The sequence below is a fragment of the Oncorhynchus masou genome, chromosome 12 (assembly GCF_036934945.1).
Source record: "Oncorhynchus masou masou isolate Uvic2021 chromosome 12, UVic_Omas_1.1, whole genome shotgun sequence".
NCBI lineage: Eukaryota > Metazoa > Chordata > Actinopteri > Salmoniformes > Salmonidae > Oncorhynchus > Oncorhynchus masou.
The window spans coordinates 48,205,453-48,219,568 of record NC_088223.1 but is presented as its reverse complement, the minus strand read 5'-3'; the positions used below and the strand labels follow the sequence as shown (position 1 = coordinate 48,219,568).

Here is a 14,116-nt window from a genome sequence, read left to right as displayed (position 1 = left end):
ATTAATTATTTACATATTTACATATTTTCATTAAAAACGTTATTTTGATGAATTTATTCCATCCTTCCACAAGATCTGGCTGCTCCATGCTGAAATCTGGCTGCTCTGGCTGGTCATTCATTCTACTCGGTTTGGCTTGCCAGAGACTGCGGCTCTGTCATTCAGTCTTTTTGTTCTGCATCTATGGCTGCAACTTGCAGTCTTCAGTCTTTTTGTTCTGTATTAGACTGGCAGCTCGATTATGATTTTTCAACGCCGATACCGATTATTGGAGGACCAAAAAGCAGACTTAATCGGACTGCATTTTAGAAATATATTTGTAATAATGACAATTACAACAATACTGAATGAACACTTATTTTAACTTAATATAATACATCAATAAAAAATCTATTTAGCCTCAAATAAATAATGAAACATGTTCAATTTGGTTTAAATAATGCAAAAACAGCTTGGCTGCTCCAGTGCAATATGTGCCATGTAAAAAAGCTAACGTTTGAGTTCCTTGCTCAGAACATGAGAACATATGAAAGTTGGTGGTTCTTTTTAACATGATACTTCAATATTCCAAGGTAAGAGGTTTTAGGTTGTAGTTAATATAGTATTTATAGGACTATTTCTCTCTATATCATTTGTATTTCATATACCTTTGACTATTGGATGTTCTTATAGGCACTATAGTATTGCCAGTGTAACAGTATAGCTTCCATCCCTCTCCTGGCCCCTGGTGGGCTTGAACCAGGAACACATCGACAACAGCCACACCTGCAGCGTGGGATCGCTCCACAAAAGGGCCTGTGCAGAGCAAGGGGAATGGCTACTCCAAGTCTTAGAGCTAGTGACGTTTGAAACACTATTAGCGCGATCTTAACTAGCTAGCCATTTCACATTGGTTACACCAGCCATTAGGCTAATAGGCTTGCAGTCATAAACAGCACTGTGCTTGCGAAGAGCTGCTGGCAAACGCACTAAAGTGCTGTTTGAATCAGGATGCTTACGGAGCCTGCTGCTGCCACCATCCCTCAGTCAGACTGCTCTATCAAATCATAGACTTAATTATAACATAATAACACACAGAAATACAAGCCTTTGGTCATTAATATTTCCTCCAATTTCATTTAGAAAACAAAACGTTTATTATTTCAGTGAAATATGGAACCGTTCGTTTTTATCTAATGGGTGGCTCCCTAAGTCTAAATATTCTTGTTACATTGCACAACCTTCAATGTTATGTCATAATTACATAAGATTCTGGCAAATTAGTTCCAATGAGTCAGGCTGCCCAAACTGTTGCATATACCCTGACTCTGCGTGCAATCCGAATGCAAGAGAAGTGACACCTTTCCGCCTCTTAATATTGCCTGCTAACCTGAATTTCTTTTAGCTAAATATGCAGGTTTAAAAATATATACTTCTGTGTATTGATTTTAAGAAAGGCATTGGTGTTTATGGTTAGGTACAGTCCTCCAACGATGTGCATTCCATCTTTTGTTAAATCTCCTGCTGCATCGATTATATGCAATGTTAGGACACGCTTGATAAACTGTAATGTCATCAACCATGTGTAGTTATAACTAGTGATTATGATTGATTGTTCTTTATAAGATAAGTTTAATGCTAGTGAACTTCCTTTTCTATGCATTCGCATAACAGGAAACCCCTACATGGAGTGCAATGAACAAAATTAGAAAACCGCGTAGGACTAGTTAACTGTAAGGTTGCAAGATTGGATCCCCGAGCTGACCAAAAAACAAACAAAAAATCTGTCTTTCTGCCCCTGAACAAGGCAGTTAACCCATCGTTCCTAGGCCGTCATTCAAAATAAGAATGTGTTCTTAACTGACTTGCCTAGTTAAATAAAGGTATAAAAAAGGTATAAAGGAATTTTTAAAAATTATACTCAAATACTGTATGGAAAAAAATATTTACCATCTACTCTTCTTTCTATTCAGCACTTTAAGTATTGTTTTGAAATGTGTATCCTGTGGTTTTTGCTATTGGATTAAATGGTAGTTAATGGTCCTGTTTGACAGGGTTTGGATATTTTTACCTCATAAATGTATCAATTTGAACATAAATGTATGTTGGATAAGAGTGTCTGCTAAATTACATAAATGTAAATTGTCTAAAACTCCAACTGCCATAGTCAAATCAAATGTTATTTGTTGTGTACACATATTTAGCTCGTGTAGCGAAATGCTTATGTTCCTAGCTCCAACATTGCAGTAATACCTGACATATAAAACAATACACCCAAAACCCCAAAACAAAAATAAAGTAATTAAGAGATATAGAAATTTTAGAATGAGCAATGTCAAACCGTGCAAATATATTCTCCAAATATATATATATATATATAATAACATATACAGTGCCTTGCGAAAGTATTTGGCCCCCTTGAACTTTGCGATATATATATATATATATATATATATATATATATATATATATATATATATATATATATATAATATATATATTTTAAAAGTATTCGGCTCACGAGTGGCGCAGCGGTCTATGGCACTGCATCTCAGTGCAAGATGTTCAAATCCAGGCTGTATCACATCCGGCCGTGATTGGGGGTCCCATAGGGCGGGCCCAGCGTTGGCCGGGGTAGGCCATCATTGTAAATAAGAATTTGTTCTTCTAACTGACTTGCCTAGTTAAATAAATAAAGACATTTCAAAGATATGTATGATGGTGTGTATAGACATTATGGGCCGTATATTATGGGCAGTGTGTATAAGATAGGCCTTGACTAGAATACGGTATATACAAATGAAGTGGGTAAAACAGTATGTAAACATTATTAAAGTGACCAGTGTTAAATGACTATGTACATAGGGTAGCAGTCTCTAAGTGCAGGGTTGAGTATCAGGTGGTAGCCGGCTAGTAACAGTGGCTAAAGTTCAGGGCAGGTTACTGGGCGATGGCAGGCGATTGGTAACTGTTTAACAGTCTGATGGCCTGGAGATAGAAGCTATTTTTTAGTCTCTTGGTCCCAGCTTTGATGGACCTGTACTGTCTCCGCCTTCTAGTTGGTAACGGGCTGAACAGGCCTGTGCTTGGGTGTTGAGGACCTTGATGATCTTCTTGGCCTTCCTGTGACACCGGGTGCTGTAGATGTCTTGGAGGGCAGGCAGTTCGCCCCCCAGGGATTGCTTTGGACTACTGCACCACCCTCTGTAGAGCCCTGCATTTGTGGATATTGCAGTTTCCAAAACGGGCAGTGATACAGCCCGACAGGATGCTCTCAATGGTGCATCTGCAGAAGTTTGTGAGGGTCTTAGGGGCCAAGCCAAATGTCTTCGGCCTCCTAAGGTTGAAGAGGTGCTGTTTTGCCAGAGGCGCTGATGGACCATTTCAGGTTGTCAGTGATGTGTACGCCAAGGAACTTTAAGCTTTTCACCCTCTCCACTGCAGCCCCGTTGATGTGGATGGGGGCATGCTCCCTCTACTGTCTATTGAAGTCCATGATCAGCTCCTTTGTTTTTTTGAGGTTGAGGTTATTTTCTTGTCGTTGTTGGTAATCAGGTCTACCACTGTTGTGTCGTCTGTAAACCTAATGATTGAGTTGGAGACTTGCGTGGCCATGCCTTCATGGATGAACAGGGAGTACAGGAGCGGGCTGAGCACGCACCCTTGTGGGGCCCCCATGTTGAGGATCAGCATAGTGGAGGTGTTGTTGCCTACCTTCACCACCTGAGGACGGCCCGTCAAGAAGTCCAGGCCCCAGTTGCACAGGGCTTAGTGATGCACTTGGATGGTACTGTGGTGTTGAAGGCTGAGCTGTAGTCAATAAACAGCATTTTTACATAGTTATTCATCTTGTCCAAATGGGATAGGACAGTGTGATAGCGATTGTGTCATCTCTGGATCTGTTGTGGCAGTATGCAAATTGTAGTAGGTCTAGGGTGTCAGGTAAGTTGGAGGTGATATGATCCTTAACTCTCAAAGCACTTCATGATGACAGAAGTGAGTGCTGTGCGGCAATAGTCATTTAGTCAAGTTACCTTCGCTTTCTTGGCTACAAGAACAATGGTGGACAAGCGTCAAGCGGTACCAGTACACCAAGACAGCAACCAACAGGACTCTGAACAGCTTCTACCCCCAATCAGAAGAATGATAAAAAAGATAGCTTACTAGCTAATCAAATGGCTACCGGGACGTTGACCCTTTTTGCACTAACTCTCTCGCACTGACTCTATGCAAACACACACTGGACTCTATTTACACCAGTGGAGGCAGGTGGGAGGAGCTATAGGAGGACGGGTTCATGGTAATGGCTGGAATGGAATCAATGGAACTGTATCAAACATCAAACATATGGAAGCCTAATGTTTGACTCCGTTCCATTTATTCAATTCCAGCCATTACAATGAGCCCAATCTCCTATAGCTCCTCCCACCAGCCTCTACTGACTTACACACACACACACACACACACACACACACACACACACACACACACACACACACACACACACACACACACACACACACACACACACACACACACACACACACACACACACACACACTACATACGGCCACAAACACGCATAGCACCCACGCACATGCATACTGACACCATCCACACATAGAAACACACACTCACCACATACGCTGCTTCTACTGTCTTATCTATCCTGTTGCCTAGTCACTTTACCCCTACCTATATGTGCATAACTACCTAAATGACCGCGTACCCCTCCCTGCAAATCGACTCAGTACTGGTACTCCCTGTATGTAGCCATGTTCCTTTTATTTGTTATTGTTATTCGCTATTCACTGTGTTTTTTTCCCTTGTGTCACTGTTTCTTTTTTAATAAATGTATCTTTATATTTAACTCTACATTGTTGGAAAAGGAGCCATCAGTGAGCATTTCACTGTTAGTCTATACCTGTTGTTTACGAAGCATGTGACAAGTACAATTTGATTTGATGTCTTGTATTTTTAATAAGACATCTGTTGAAAGGTGTTACTCAGCCTGTTCTGTCATAACAAGGTGGGAAAAGTGTGCAGATGGGTCCCAAATTATATCATCATTCATAATTATTGCAGTGGGGGGGGGGGGAATGTATGAGTCTTTTCTTAGGCAAACTCAGAACATTACCCAAATGCTTGGAAGCACTAAATCAGATTATATTTAAGATCAGCTTTCACACGGTGCCAAAATGGATGTGGGATTTTGTCAAAGATTGGGAATAGGTCATCCTCTCTGCATTTACACATGTTTTTTCTATGGCCCTCAAATTCAAATCTGTACCTCGAAGCCAGTTTTACTGGGGTTTTTTTCTCATTATTTCCCTCTATTCAGGAATTGATTTTGACCTGGGACACCAGGTGGGTGCAATTCATTTGAAGGTCGAACATAAAACCAGCAGTAGTCCGGACCTCGTAGGGTACGATTGGAATATCCCTGCTTCATTGGCTTGTTCTGTTACTTCCTAGATGATCACTGTGTTCAACATCTCTTTCAGTACTTTTCCTATGTGGCTCAGGATGTACTGATTGCATCTTGGGCTGTCTGTTATCCCAACCCCCAGCTGTCAGCCAATCCATTCCATTATAGATCCAGTAAGTGTCAATCTCCAAGCTTTAATTCTGTATATTTAGGTCTCATTTCAGTCATAGAAACATTTAGTGAGTTCAATAGCTTGTGTTCCACTCTGTCATCTCCATCTCATTCTGTTCTGGTTGTCAATGTGCCTGGCTGAACTACATTATGTCCAAGACATCCAAGCAGAGTTGTCCATCCCAGCTGGTTCCATCTCAAAGCTTTCTTTTAGAACCACCCTCAAGAATGGATCATTATGAGACAAATCCAATATGGATTTATCATGGCAACAGACAGTTCACTCTATATTCCATTCAGATCACGGGTGATTGCATGCTCCTGATGCTGCTCTTGTAGTGCTCTGATAGTGTCGTCTTTCTCTAATCTGACTGGCCATCAGAAGCTTTGTACGATGCGCTCGCTCTTACTGGCTTCATCTCTCAGCTCTCCGAAGGTGTCGAAGAACTGCTCCATCTCCATCTGCAGTGTGGCGTTGCGGCGGTCGGCGTCGGCCCGGGCACGCTCCACGTTGCGGATCTTGATTTCGGCCACACTGTACCAGCGGCGCTGCTGCGCCAGGCTGGCCCGCAGTCCCACAACCTCCCCGTGGAGGGCCTCGTTACGCAGCTCAAACCTGGGAGAGCCAAGAGAAAGGGGGACAAGGAGTTATACACACACAGCTTTCACTCTGGTGGTACTACAGGACTGCGGTCCAGAATGTAGCATGCAGCATCACATCATGTTTGTGTAACCTGACACATGTTGAAGACTGTATATAGAATATATATGGACATTTGAAAAGGACTGCTGATGCATTGGTGTGATTTATTCACAGTTCCATTACCTCTGGATCTTGGCCTCGAACTCAGCCCTCTGCCTGGCCATCTCTTGTCTGAGGCCAGCCAGGAGACAGTACATGGCCTGGGAGGCCGGGGGGCCGTGGTGGTCAGAGGGCAGGAAGACCTCCGAGCTGCCCGTGCTCAGGGGGGCATCATTAGGGACAGAGGAGGAGGCTAGGGAGTTTGGATGGAGGTCCTCTCCTGGGTCAGTCCTGAAGGAGTGGAACCTGGTGGACCTCCGTCCTAGGCTAGCTCTGACCACACCACTCCCACTATCGTCCAGGGGCAGAATCTCACAGAAGGACCATGAGCTGCTGGAGTCTGCCACGCTTGCCATGCTCGCCTTCACCTCCACTGGACCAGCAATGCTGCCCACATCACCATCAGCAGCCACCTCATCAATGCTCTGGAGTGTGTCCAAGTTGTCATAGACAGACAGAGTGCTGTCCTGAGCCTTACTGCTTCCACTGGTGCCAGTAGTCCCCAGCTTTGCAGCCCAGCTGGGACACTCTGGGCCTGTCCAGCCACTGGGCAGCATGCTGCTGTGGTCTGGGTCAGCCTGTATTGTCACAGTGGAAGCAGAGGCTGTGAGTGAGGAGGCAGGGTGAGAGTGAAGGTGGGGGCTGTGTGCTGTCTCAGGGGGCTGGAACTCTGACTGGGACAGAGTGTATCTGTGGTATAGAGACCCAACAGCAGGGATCACTGGAGAGAACCCCTCAGCTGGCTGCTGGTGGTCTGTGTTGAAGAGGCGTGGGGCTAAACTGATTTCACACAGGCTTTGGGCAGACCCTCTCCTCTCAGCAATCAGAGGCAGGGAGAGCTGGCGGGAGCAAGGGGAAGGATGGTGGGCTAGCTGTTGTTGTAGGAGGCGCTCGGCTGTTATGCCAAGCCTGGAGTCATGCGACTGGGCCTGGGCAGTGGGCTGGGTATGCGCTCCCTCCAATGGGTCTCCTTTCCATCTATGACAGGGGTAAGAATCTGGTCGTGAGGAACCGGGGCCGTCTACGTTTCCCCCCTCCCTGGAGAAAAGGCACTGGTGCTCCCTGATCAGCTCAGACATGAGCTGCTGCACCACGGCTGCCCCTGGGGAACAGAAGGACGGACACAAGAGTCACAGCCAGACACATACAGTACCAACAACGTACATACAGCATCACATGGCACTCAGCGTGTACGCAACACTGTGTTGATATAAACACTGTCTCAAGGCCACCCGGGCAGACGCAGACGCACAGACAGACAGACAGACAGACAGACAGACAGACAGACAGACAGACACAGCCCCTATCTTTATCGGTCTATATCTGTCTCTGTCTGGCTCTATATCTGTAGGCTATCTCTGATTCATGTCCTTTTTCCTGAACAACACTCTCACATGCCCACACGCACCTCCAATGATACTCTCTGGATCTTCAGCTTTGGGTCGTAGGATGTTAGGCCCGAAAACAGTAGCCAGGTTCTGGGTGCTCATCTTGTTGCTGCTGGAATAGGACTGGACTTCGTTCAAAAACCTGTATTGGCAGTGATTTATTCCGTATGAGACTTTGTCACAACTGCTACATAACATACAGAAATGTGTCATGTTTGAACAGATGTTAATGTATGTTGTACTGTATGTTGTAAGCTACAAGTCTAGTGATTCAAACAATTATATTTGTATTGCGTTTAAACTGCATTGAAAGTGAGGTATGTTGTATGCAGATTTGATGTTATCTAGCTGATATCTTGCTAATGATCTTGATGTTATCTTGCTATCTTTATACTGTCTTGACATTATCTTGCTAATGAATGACAGGTCAATTGTAGACTTACTGGCAGATGTAATTTAGCAGGTTAAAGTTAGCCACTGGAAGTTCATGAAGAAGATGCTGTAGTTCTGTCAAACCCTTGGGGACACCGGGCAAGATATTGTTGTAAGTACCATCTATGGACTTGATCAATTACATTTCTCCTTAGAACTTTTAGATCAGAGGACGGTGGTTGTGTCTCTCGCCGTTCATCAGATGTATCTCAGGATGGCGTGCATGATGCAGCTGGATGGAGACTTACCTGTTTCCTCTCAGAGGAGATGTTTTTGCCACACACCAGGAAGTCCTGGTATCTGGAGAAGGGCACCAGTGGCTCTGGCAGCTCCCGCAGATACAGCTTCAGGAGCGACGCCACGGTGTGCATGTCTGTACTGCTAGGATGTCAAATACACACACACTTAAAATACAGCACATCTCTACCACCATATGGGGGTACGCATAACGGTACATACAGATATAGCTGGCCAATAGGTCTAATTTAATTTTCAACTGTGGTGTTTCTGTTTGTGTTGACTAGAGAGCTCTTACCTGTCAAAGGAGGGCTTCTCCCCAGCATCGAAGGCGTCCTGCAACTCTTTGACCAGCGTGGCCTGGCCTGGCTGGCGGAACAACCCCACCTCCAGAAGACCCCGCTCCCGGATGAAGTCCACACACTGCTCCACCACCAGAGGTGCCATATGGACGCCGTAACGCCGCTCATACAGAACCGTTTCCTCCAACCGCTGGCCAAACACGCCTGGGGGTGGAGAGAATTTAAGATCACCCAGGCTAAATGAATAAACAGAGGATGATAGAGTGTGAGTTTGATGGTTCAGGGAGCTTCCCTTCTTCAGACAAGTGGACTCAAACCCTCCATGCTCCAAACCACCTATTTACGCAGCCTGCCTCACACTACTACTCTGTCTGTGTGTCTGTGTGTCTCTGTGGGCCTGAGATACTCACGCCTCCTGAAGCTCAGCACCCGCTTGATCTTCCTGTAAGCAGGGTGGGACAGGTAGCTGCTGGTCCTGCACACTGTCGCCTTGTTCTCCGGCATCTTCTCTGTTCTCTTCACACTTATTTTCTCCCAGGCCAAATCTTTCTCACTTTTCACCTCTTTTCTTCCACTCTCTCCTCTCCGGCCAGACTGTTTGATGGGGGATTATGAGAGGACTCAAATGTCTCGGCGCTGCTGAGACCAGTGTGTTCTTTCCCAAGCGGCCCACCCCTATCTACCTCTCTGTTTTTTGGGAACTCTCTCCTGTCTGTTACTTTCTGTTCTGTTTCTTCTCCCCCTCCCTCCTCCTCTTCCCTCCTCCTTTTCTTTCTTCAGGTAAACAGATATAGCTCCTTGCTCTGACGACTCGAGAAATGAGGAGGCAGAGGCATTCCTTGGCGATGCTCAACAATGGTCCTTGAGCTCAACTAGGTGACCTAATCAGAAGAATTAGCATTCCAATGGAAAGAAAGTCATCCTACAAGAAGAAGCATTGTGACATCCCTGACATATCACAAACTCACAATCACTCAGGCATGCAATGGAGCAAACATGCCATTGAATAGAACAACCATGGGAACATGAGCCATATCAAAATGTATTATGGGGATGTTGAACTTTGGAAAGTAAAAACCCATCTTTATTTTTGGCGGCTAAGTTCCCCTCTTTAGATTCCTAAGATAATGATTTAACAGGAGATAGGAGAGTCCAGCAACAGTAAACGTTCAACTGATTAAACTGGTCCTTTTCACCACTAAACACTGTAAATGTTTAGGAAAGTTCCTCCACACGTTGTTGCTGAATGCAGATAAAGAGTATCGAGGAGGCAGTTGTACAGTAGCTCGGCTCCTCCCTTGGTTCCCAGGGCACAAGTCCTTCCACGATGCTTAACTGAACTCAATCTGGCGAGCATTGAACATCCAGAGGAACCACTTTCAACCTGGATTGTGTTAACAAAAGAGTCAACCAGCTCTCCTAGAAGAAGGTGTCCATGTCATTGTAGAAGTGACGACTGTGACAACCACAGGGAGTATATTATTCCCTCCCCACCCAGAAGAGATTAAGTTAGCGTTCCAGTGTTGTCCAGCAGTAATTGTGCTTGGTAAGCACCACTTAGCAAGCTATGTCCTTGCGGCACGTGTCTCTCCCTCCTTGTCCTATCCAATCCTCCTCATGCTTCAGGAATGTGCCATTGTTTTCACTCAGCCAGTGTCATCCCTCCCTGTCCAGTGCGCTCTCAGTCCCACCCTGAGCTGCTCTCTTTCTCACCAATTAGGTTATGTTTGTTTCCTCACGTCGTGGTCCTTAGGATTCCTTCACAGTGTTTTGTCTTGGACTCTCTCTTTTATTTAGCCTGGCTCAGCCCCCTCCCCAGCCCCTGCCTACTCCACCCCACTAGTCTCTACCCCACCTCCCTCTTGTATCAAACTATCCCCCACCATACTCCCTGGAGCATGGCCAAGGTGGCACCGGCACCCTCTGTATCTCCTATCTCTCCCTGGCCGGGAATCATTAACAAGGGAGAACAGTGTCACAGATTGACAAAAAAATAAATTAGTTTGAACCCTTTTTGCCCCCCCCCCCACTCCCCTCTGTCCTAGCATACTACTCTGCCTAGAGGCAGCCAGACCCTAATAGAGTAATTTTCCACTGAGCTATTATGAACCACCCCTTGTGGTCCAAGACTATATGGGGCTAAACTGGCCACAGATAAGCCCCAGCCCCAGCTGAGTCTGGCTCTCTGACTCTCTTGCTGGACATTGGCTGGATGTTAAAGAGGCGGATGTACGGCCTCAGTGAGCCATGATGGCCTCTAATCTGTGAAAATCTCTCTCCTGAAGGACGTGTCGGAGAGAGGCAATAGGCTCAGTGAAGTAAGGACTAACTGCTCCGGAGTGGTGCGGGGAATTCATTGGGAATGTTAATCTCTCTTGTGAAATGTGTTGCTGTGCATTGACCAGGCTCCAGGGTGAGATTCCTGTGATAGGCACAACAGTAATCTAAGGACATGTAGGTCTTCATGAGCAGAACAGGGAGTATTTTGACTCAGTGAATGTCCTCTGTTATGGCCTGATGTTGTCGTTATTTGATGGAAATATTAAAGGATGGTTATGTAAGTCATTCTTCCAATGCCTGTCTCAGGTCTGTGCGTAAGGATCAATATTTCCTCACATTAGGGAAGTCAGCACAAGGCCTGCACATCTCATGGGCTATCTCAGCTCAATCTGTGTGTGCGTGTGTGCTTGCGCGTGGGTACACCCTCTTGTGCTTCTGTGCTCTGTTTTCAGACCTCTAGGTGGAACCACTCTATGTCCACCCTGTACGTTGAGGCTGATGTGGCTTGAAAGGCCATACCTCAAAATCACGTTGTTGTCACGCCTCCTTTTGAGGTCTGGAGAATTTTGTATTAGCAGAAACAGCTAAGTGTTTATTGGATGTTCAATTTCAAGAACCCTCTGCCCACAGAAGGGGTGCTGCGTCTTATGTTCGTTACTGTTTTCCAACCGGGTAGGACACATTTTGCAGAGTTGTTGCGTATGCTAGTTTGCTATGCTGGTAAACCCAATGCTGCCATTGAGTTTACCAGGCTTGCCAATTAGGGATTGCTGGTTTTGAATGACCTACTCTTTGGGTAACTACCCAGCTAACACATTTGGTTCTTTGGAAGTTGTGGGAACGTATGTTTTTGGTTTCACATTGGTTGTTCATCCATAAATACAGAACAAAAAGACTGAACGACTGGGTCACATCTCTGGCAACCAAACCGATAGATCGAATGACCAGCTGGCTTGGGTAGCAACCCTATATTTGTGTCAGGACTATGTCTTATGGAAGGATGAAATAGTATGAATGAATTCATCAAAATAACATGTATATTCTTTAAATATGTCAATCATTATTTGAATAAGTTAGTAACCTATTGTATAAAAGTGATAATGCCCTCGAAGCCAATGTTTGGAGGATATATTGACAAGGTCAGCCGGCCCTCGACTTCGTCTCGGGTCTGACAACACCCGTGCCACAATATCCTCCAAACACCGGCTTCTCTGGCATTATCACTTAAGTAATTGTCAGTCCACCTTCAAAACACTAGCTTACTATGGATTGTTTCATTATGCAGTTTAACCTACTATCTATAGCTATATACAGTATTTAGCTGCTATATATATACTTTTTCAAAACAATTACACATCAAATAGCCTAATAATTATGAAAAAAGTAATAGGCTTGACGATAAATTTTGCCACGATTGTTGATCTCAGCGGTTTTGTCTGGCTAATAGCTTGCCCTACACAAATAGGCTGCAATCAAGGACAAGGTCAATTAAATTAAATCCAATTTGAGATACTCCCCTGGTCTTCTGAAGTCCCCGCTGCTTCTCTCTCTCTGTCTATTTTTGTATTTATTTCTCTTTGAAAAAAGTAGGTTTCCATCCAATATGTGATTTTTTCCCCCACCAGCGATATGTTTCAACCAAATTGACTTTTTGCAGATAACAATCAGTGCGTGATGACAGAGCGCACACAAAATGTACTTTTTCACAAAAATGTTCATGTGACGAATAAAAATCTAAACTTCAATATGCGATGGAAGAGGCCTGTAGTAGCTACAGTAAGCAACTTCGCATGTTGCATTTTTGTCTGCAAATGTTTTCACCACGGCCTGCAGGTCCACTGTTTTCTATACTGAGTATTGACAACCCAGACAGTCTTTCCTGAGACATTGTGCATTATATGTCCATTGCACTGCACAATATTTAAACTTAATCTTGAATTATACATGCCAAGATATACCAGAGATAAGGGACTGTTGATATTGCAACCACACAACTCAAACAGTGGTTCACCAGTATGAACAAATTCGCTAACTGCTCTTTTTGTTTGAGCCCTCAAGAACTGTTGTCCACAAAAAATATATAATCTGTTTGCATCTGCCAATTTTTCAGCTGTCCAGTATCCAGACGACCTGTCCCAGGCATTCCTATACAGTTAATATCTTTCTGTAGCATGTTAATGCTTGCAATAAAGGAGAATGCGAGAGGTTCAATTAAAGATCAATGCTGTATTTGAACCCCCACTCCCTTCTGCCCAGTTTCCCTGATGTTGCTATGGCATTCAAGGTGTTTTAACAATCCCTGTAACTGTCGCGGCTGCAGAGAGATCGTTGTTTGTAACTAAAACTCCGAAAGAACTAGGCCTACGTAAGAAGCATTATGCTCTCGGCCTGATATGTGCTTTTGAACAAAGAGTAAGCTTCACACATTGCACTGGCGCCGTCGTAGCCTTGACCACGGCATCCTCTTACTTTCAATAAGAATAATTATTTAAATTTCAAAGCCTGAGGCACTTTTATTCGTCACATTTTTGAAGCTCAAGAAACAAATACTTAGCTTCCTAGTACATATGGACATTAAAAAGTACATATGGACATTTCTGAATTACTTTTTGGAGGGTTACGGTTCAAATGTTTTATTAAATAGAATAAAAAATAGACATCAATGAAAGGCGCGTTCAAACCAATAATCTTCTGTTCTTTATCCATGGAATTAGTCCACTGCACCACCAGAATGGAGCTAGCGTGCCATGTTTATTTTATGCATACAAATCTGTTAATTTCAGTTTATTCAAATAGACCCCATTTCAAAAGAAACAAGCACTTATTAAGATCAGGTGTGCCAATTAGTGGGCACGGACAACACACCTGAACACACTCAGAGTTTTGTTGATGCTGAGAACGGAACTTATATGTTTTTAAATAACATCCTTACAACAGTCTCTAAATGTTACTAAAGTTTTCTTTATTTTTTTATGGAAGTTTTCGTAACGTTCGCAGAACATTTTGAGACAGTGGAGGTTGTTGAGGGGAGGACAGCTCATAATAAAGTCAGGAACGGAGCAAATGGAATGGCATCCAACACCTGGAAACCATGTTT

The 14,116-nt window shown here is 44.2% G+C and overlaps 1 protein-coding gene across 1 annotated transcript in view; it reads right to left on the bottom strand.

The window, feature by feature from the left end:
* Positions 1 to 5,956: 5,956 nt before the first annotated feature.
* The window catches only part of si:ch211-247j9.1 (rho GTPase-activating protein 24), a 24,950-nt gene continuing 16,790 nt past the window's right edge, over positions 5,957 to 14,116 (bottom strand). The window contains exons 3-8 of the mRNA XM_064979170.1: positions 8,736 to 8,943; positions 8,449 to 8,581; positions 8,212 to 8,285; positions 7,789 to 7,910; positions 6,405 to 7,482; positions 5,957 to 6,194 (exon numbers count right to left, since the gene is read on the bottom strand). Coding sequence (XP_064835242.1) covers positions 5,957 to 6,194; positions 6,405 to 7,482; positions 7,789 to 7,910; positions 8,212 to 8,285; positions 8,449 to 8,581; positions 8,736 to 8,943 — 1,853 coding nt within the window. The remainder of the gene's footprint in view (positions 6,195 to 6,404; positions 7,483 to 7,788; positions 7,911 to 8,211; positions 8,286 to 8,448; positions 8,582 to 8,735; positions 8,944 to 14,116) is intronic.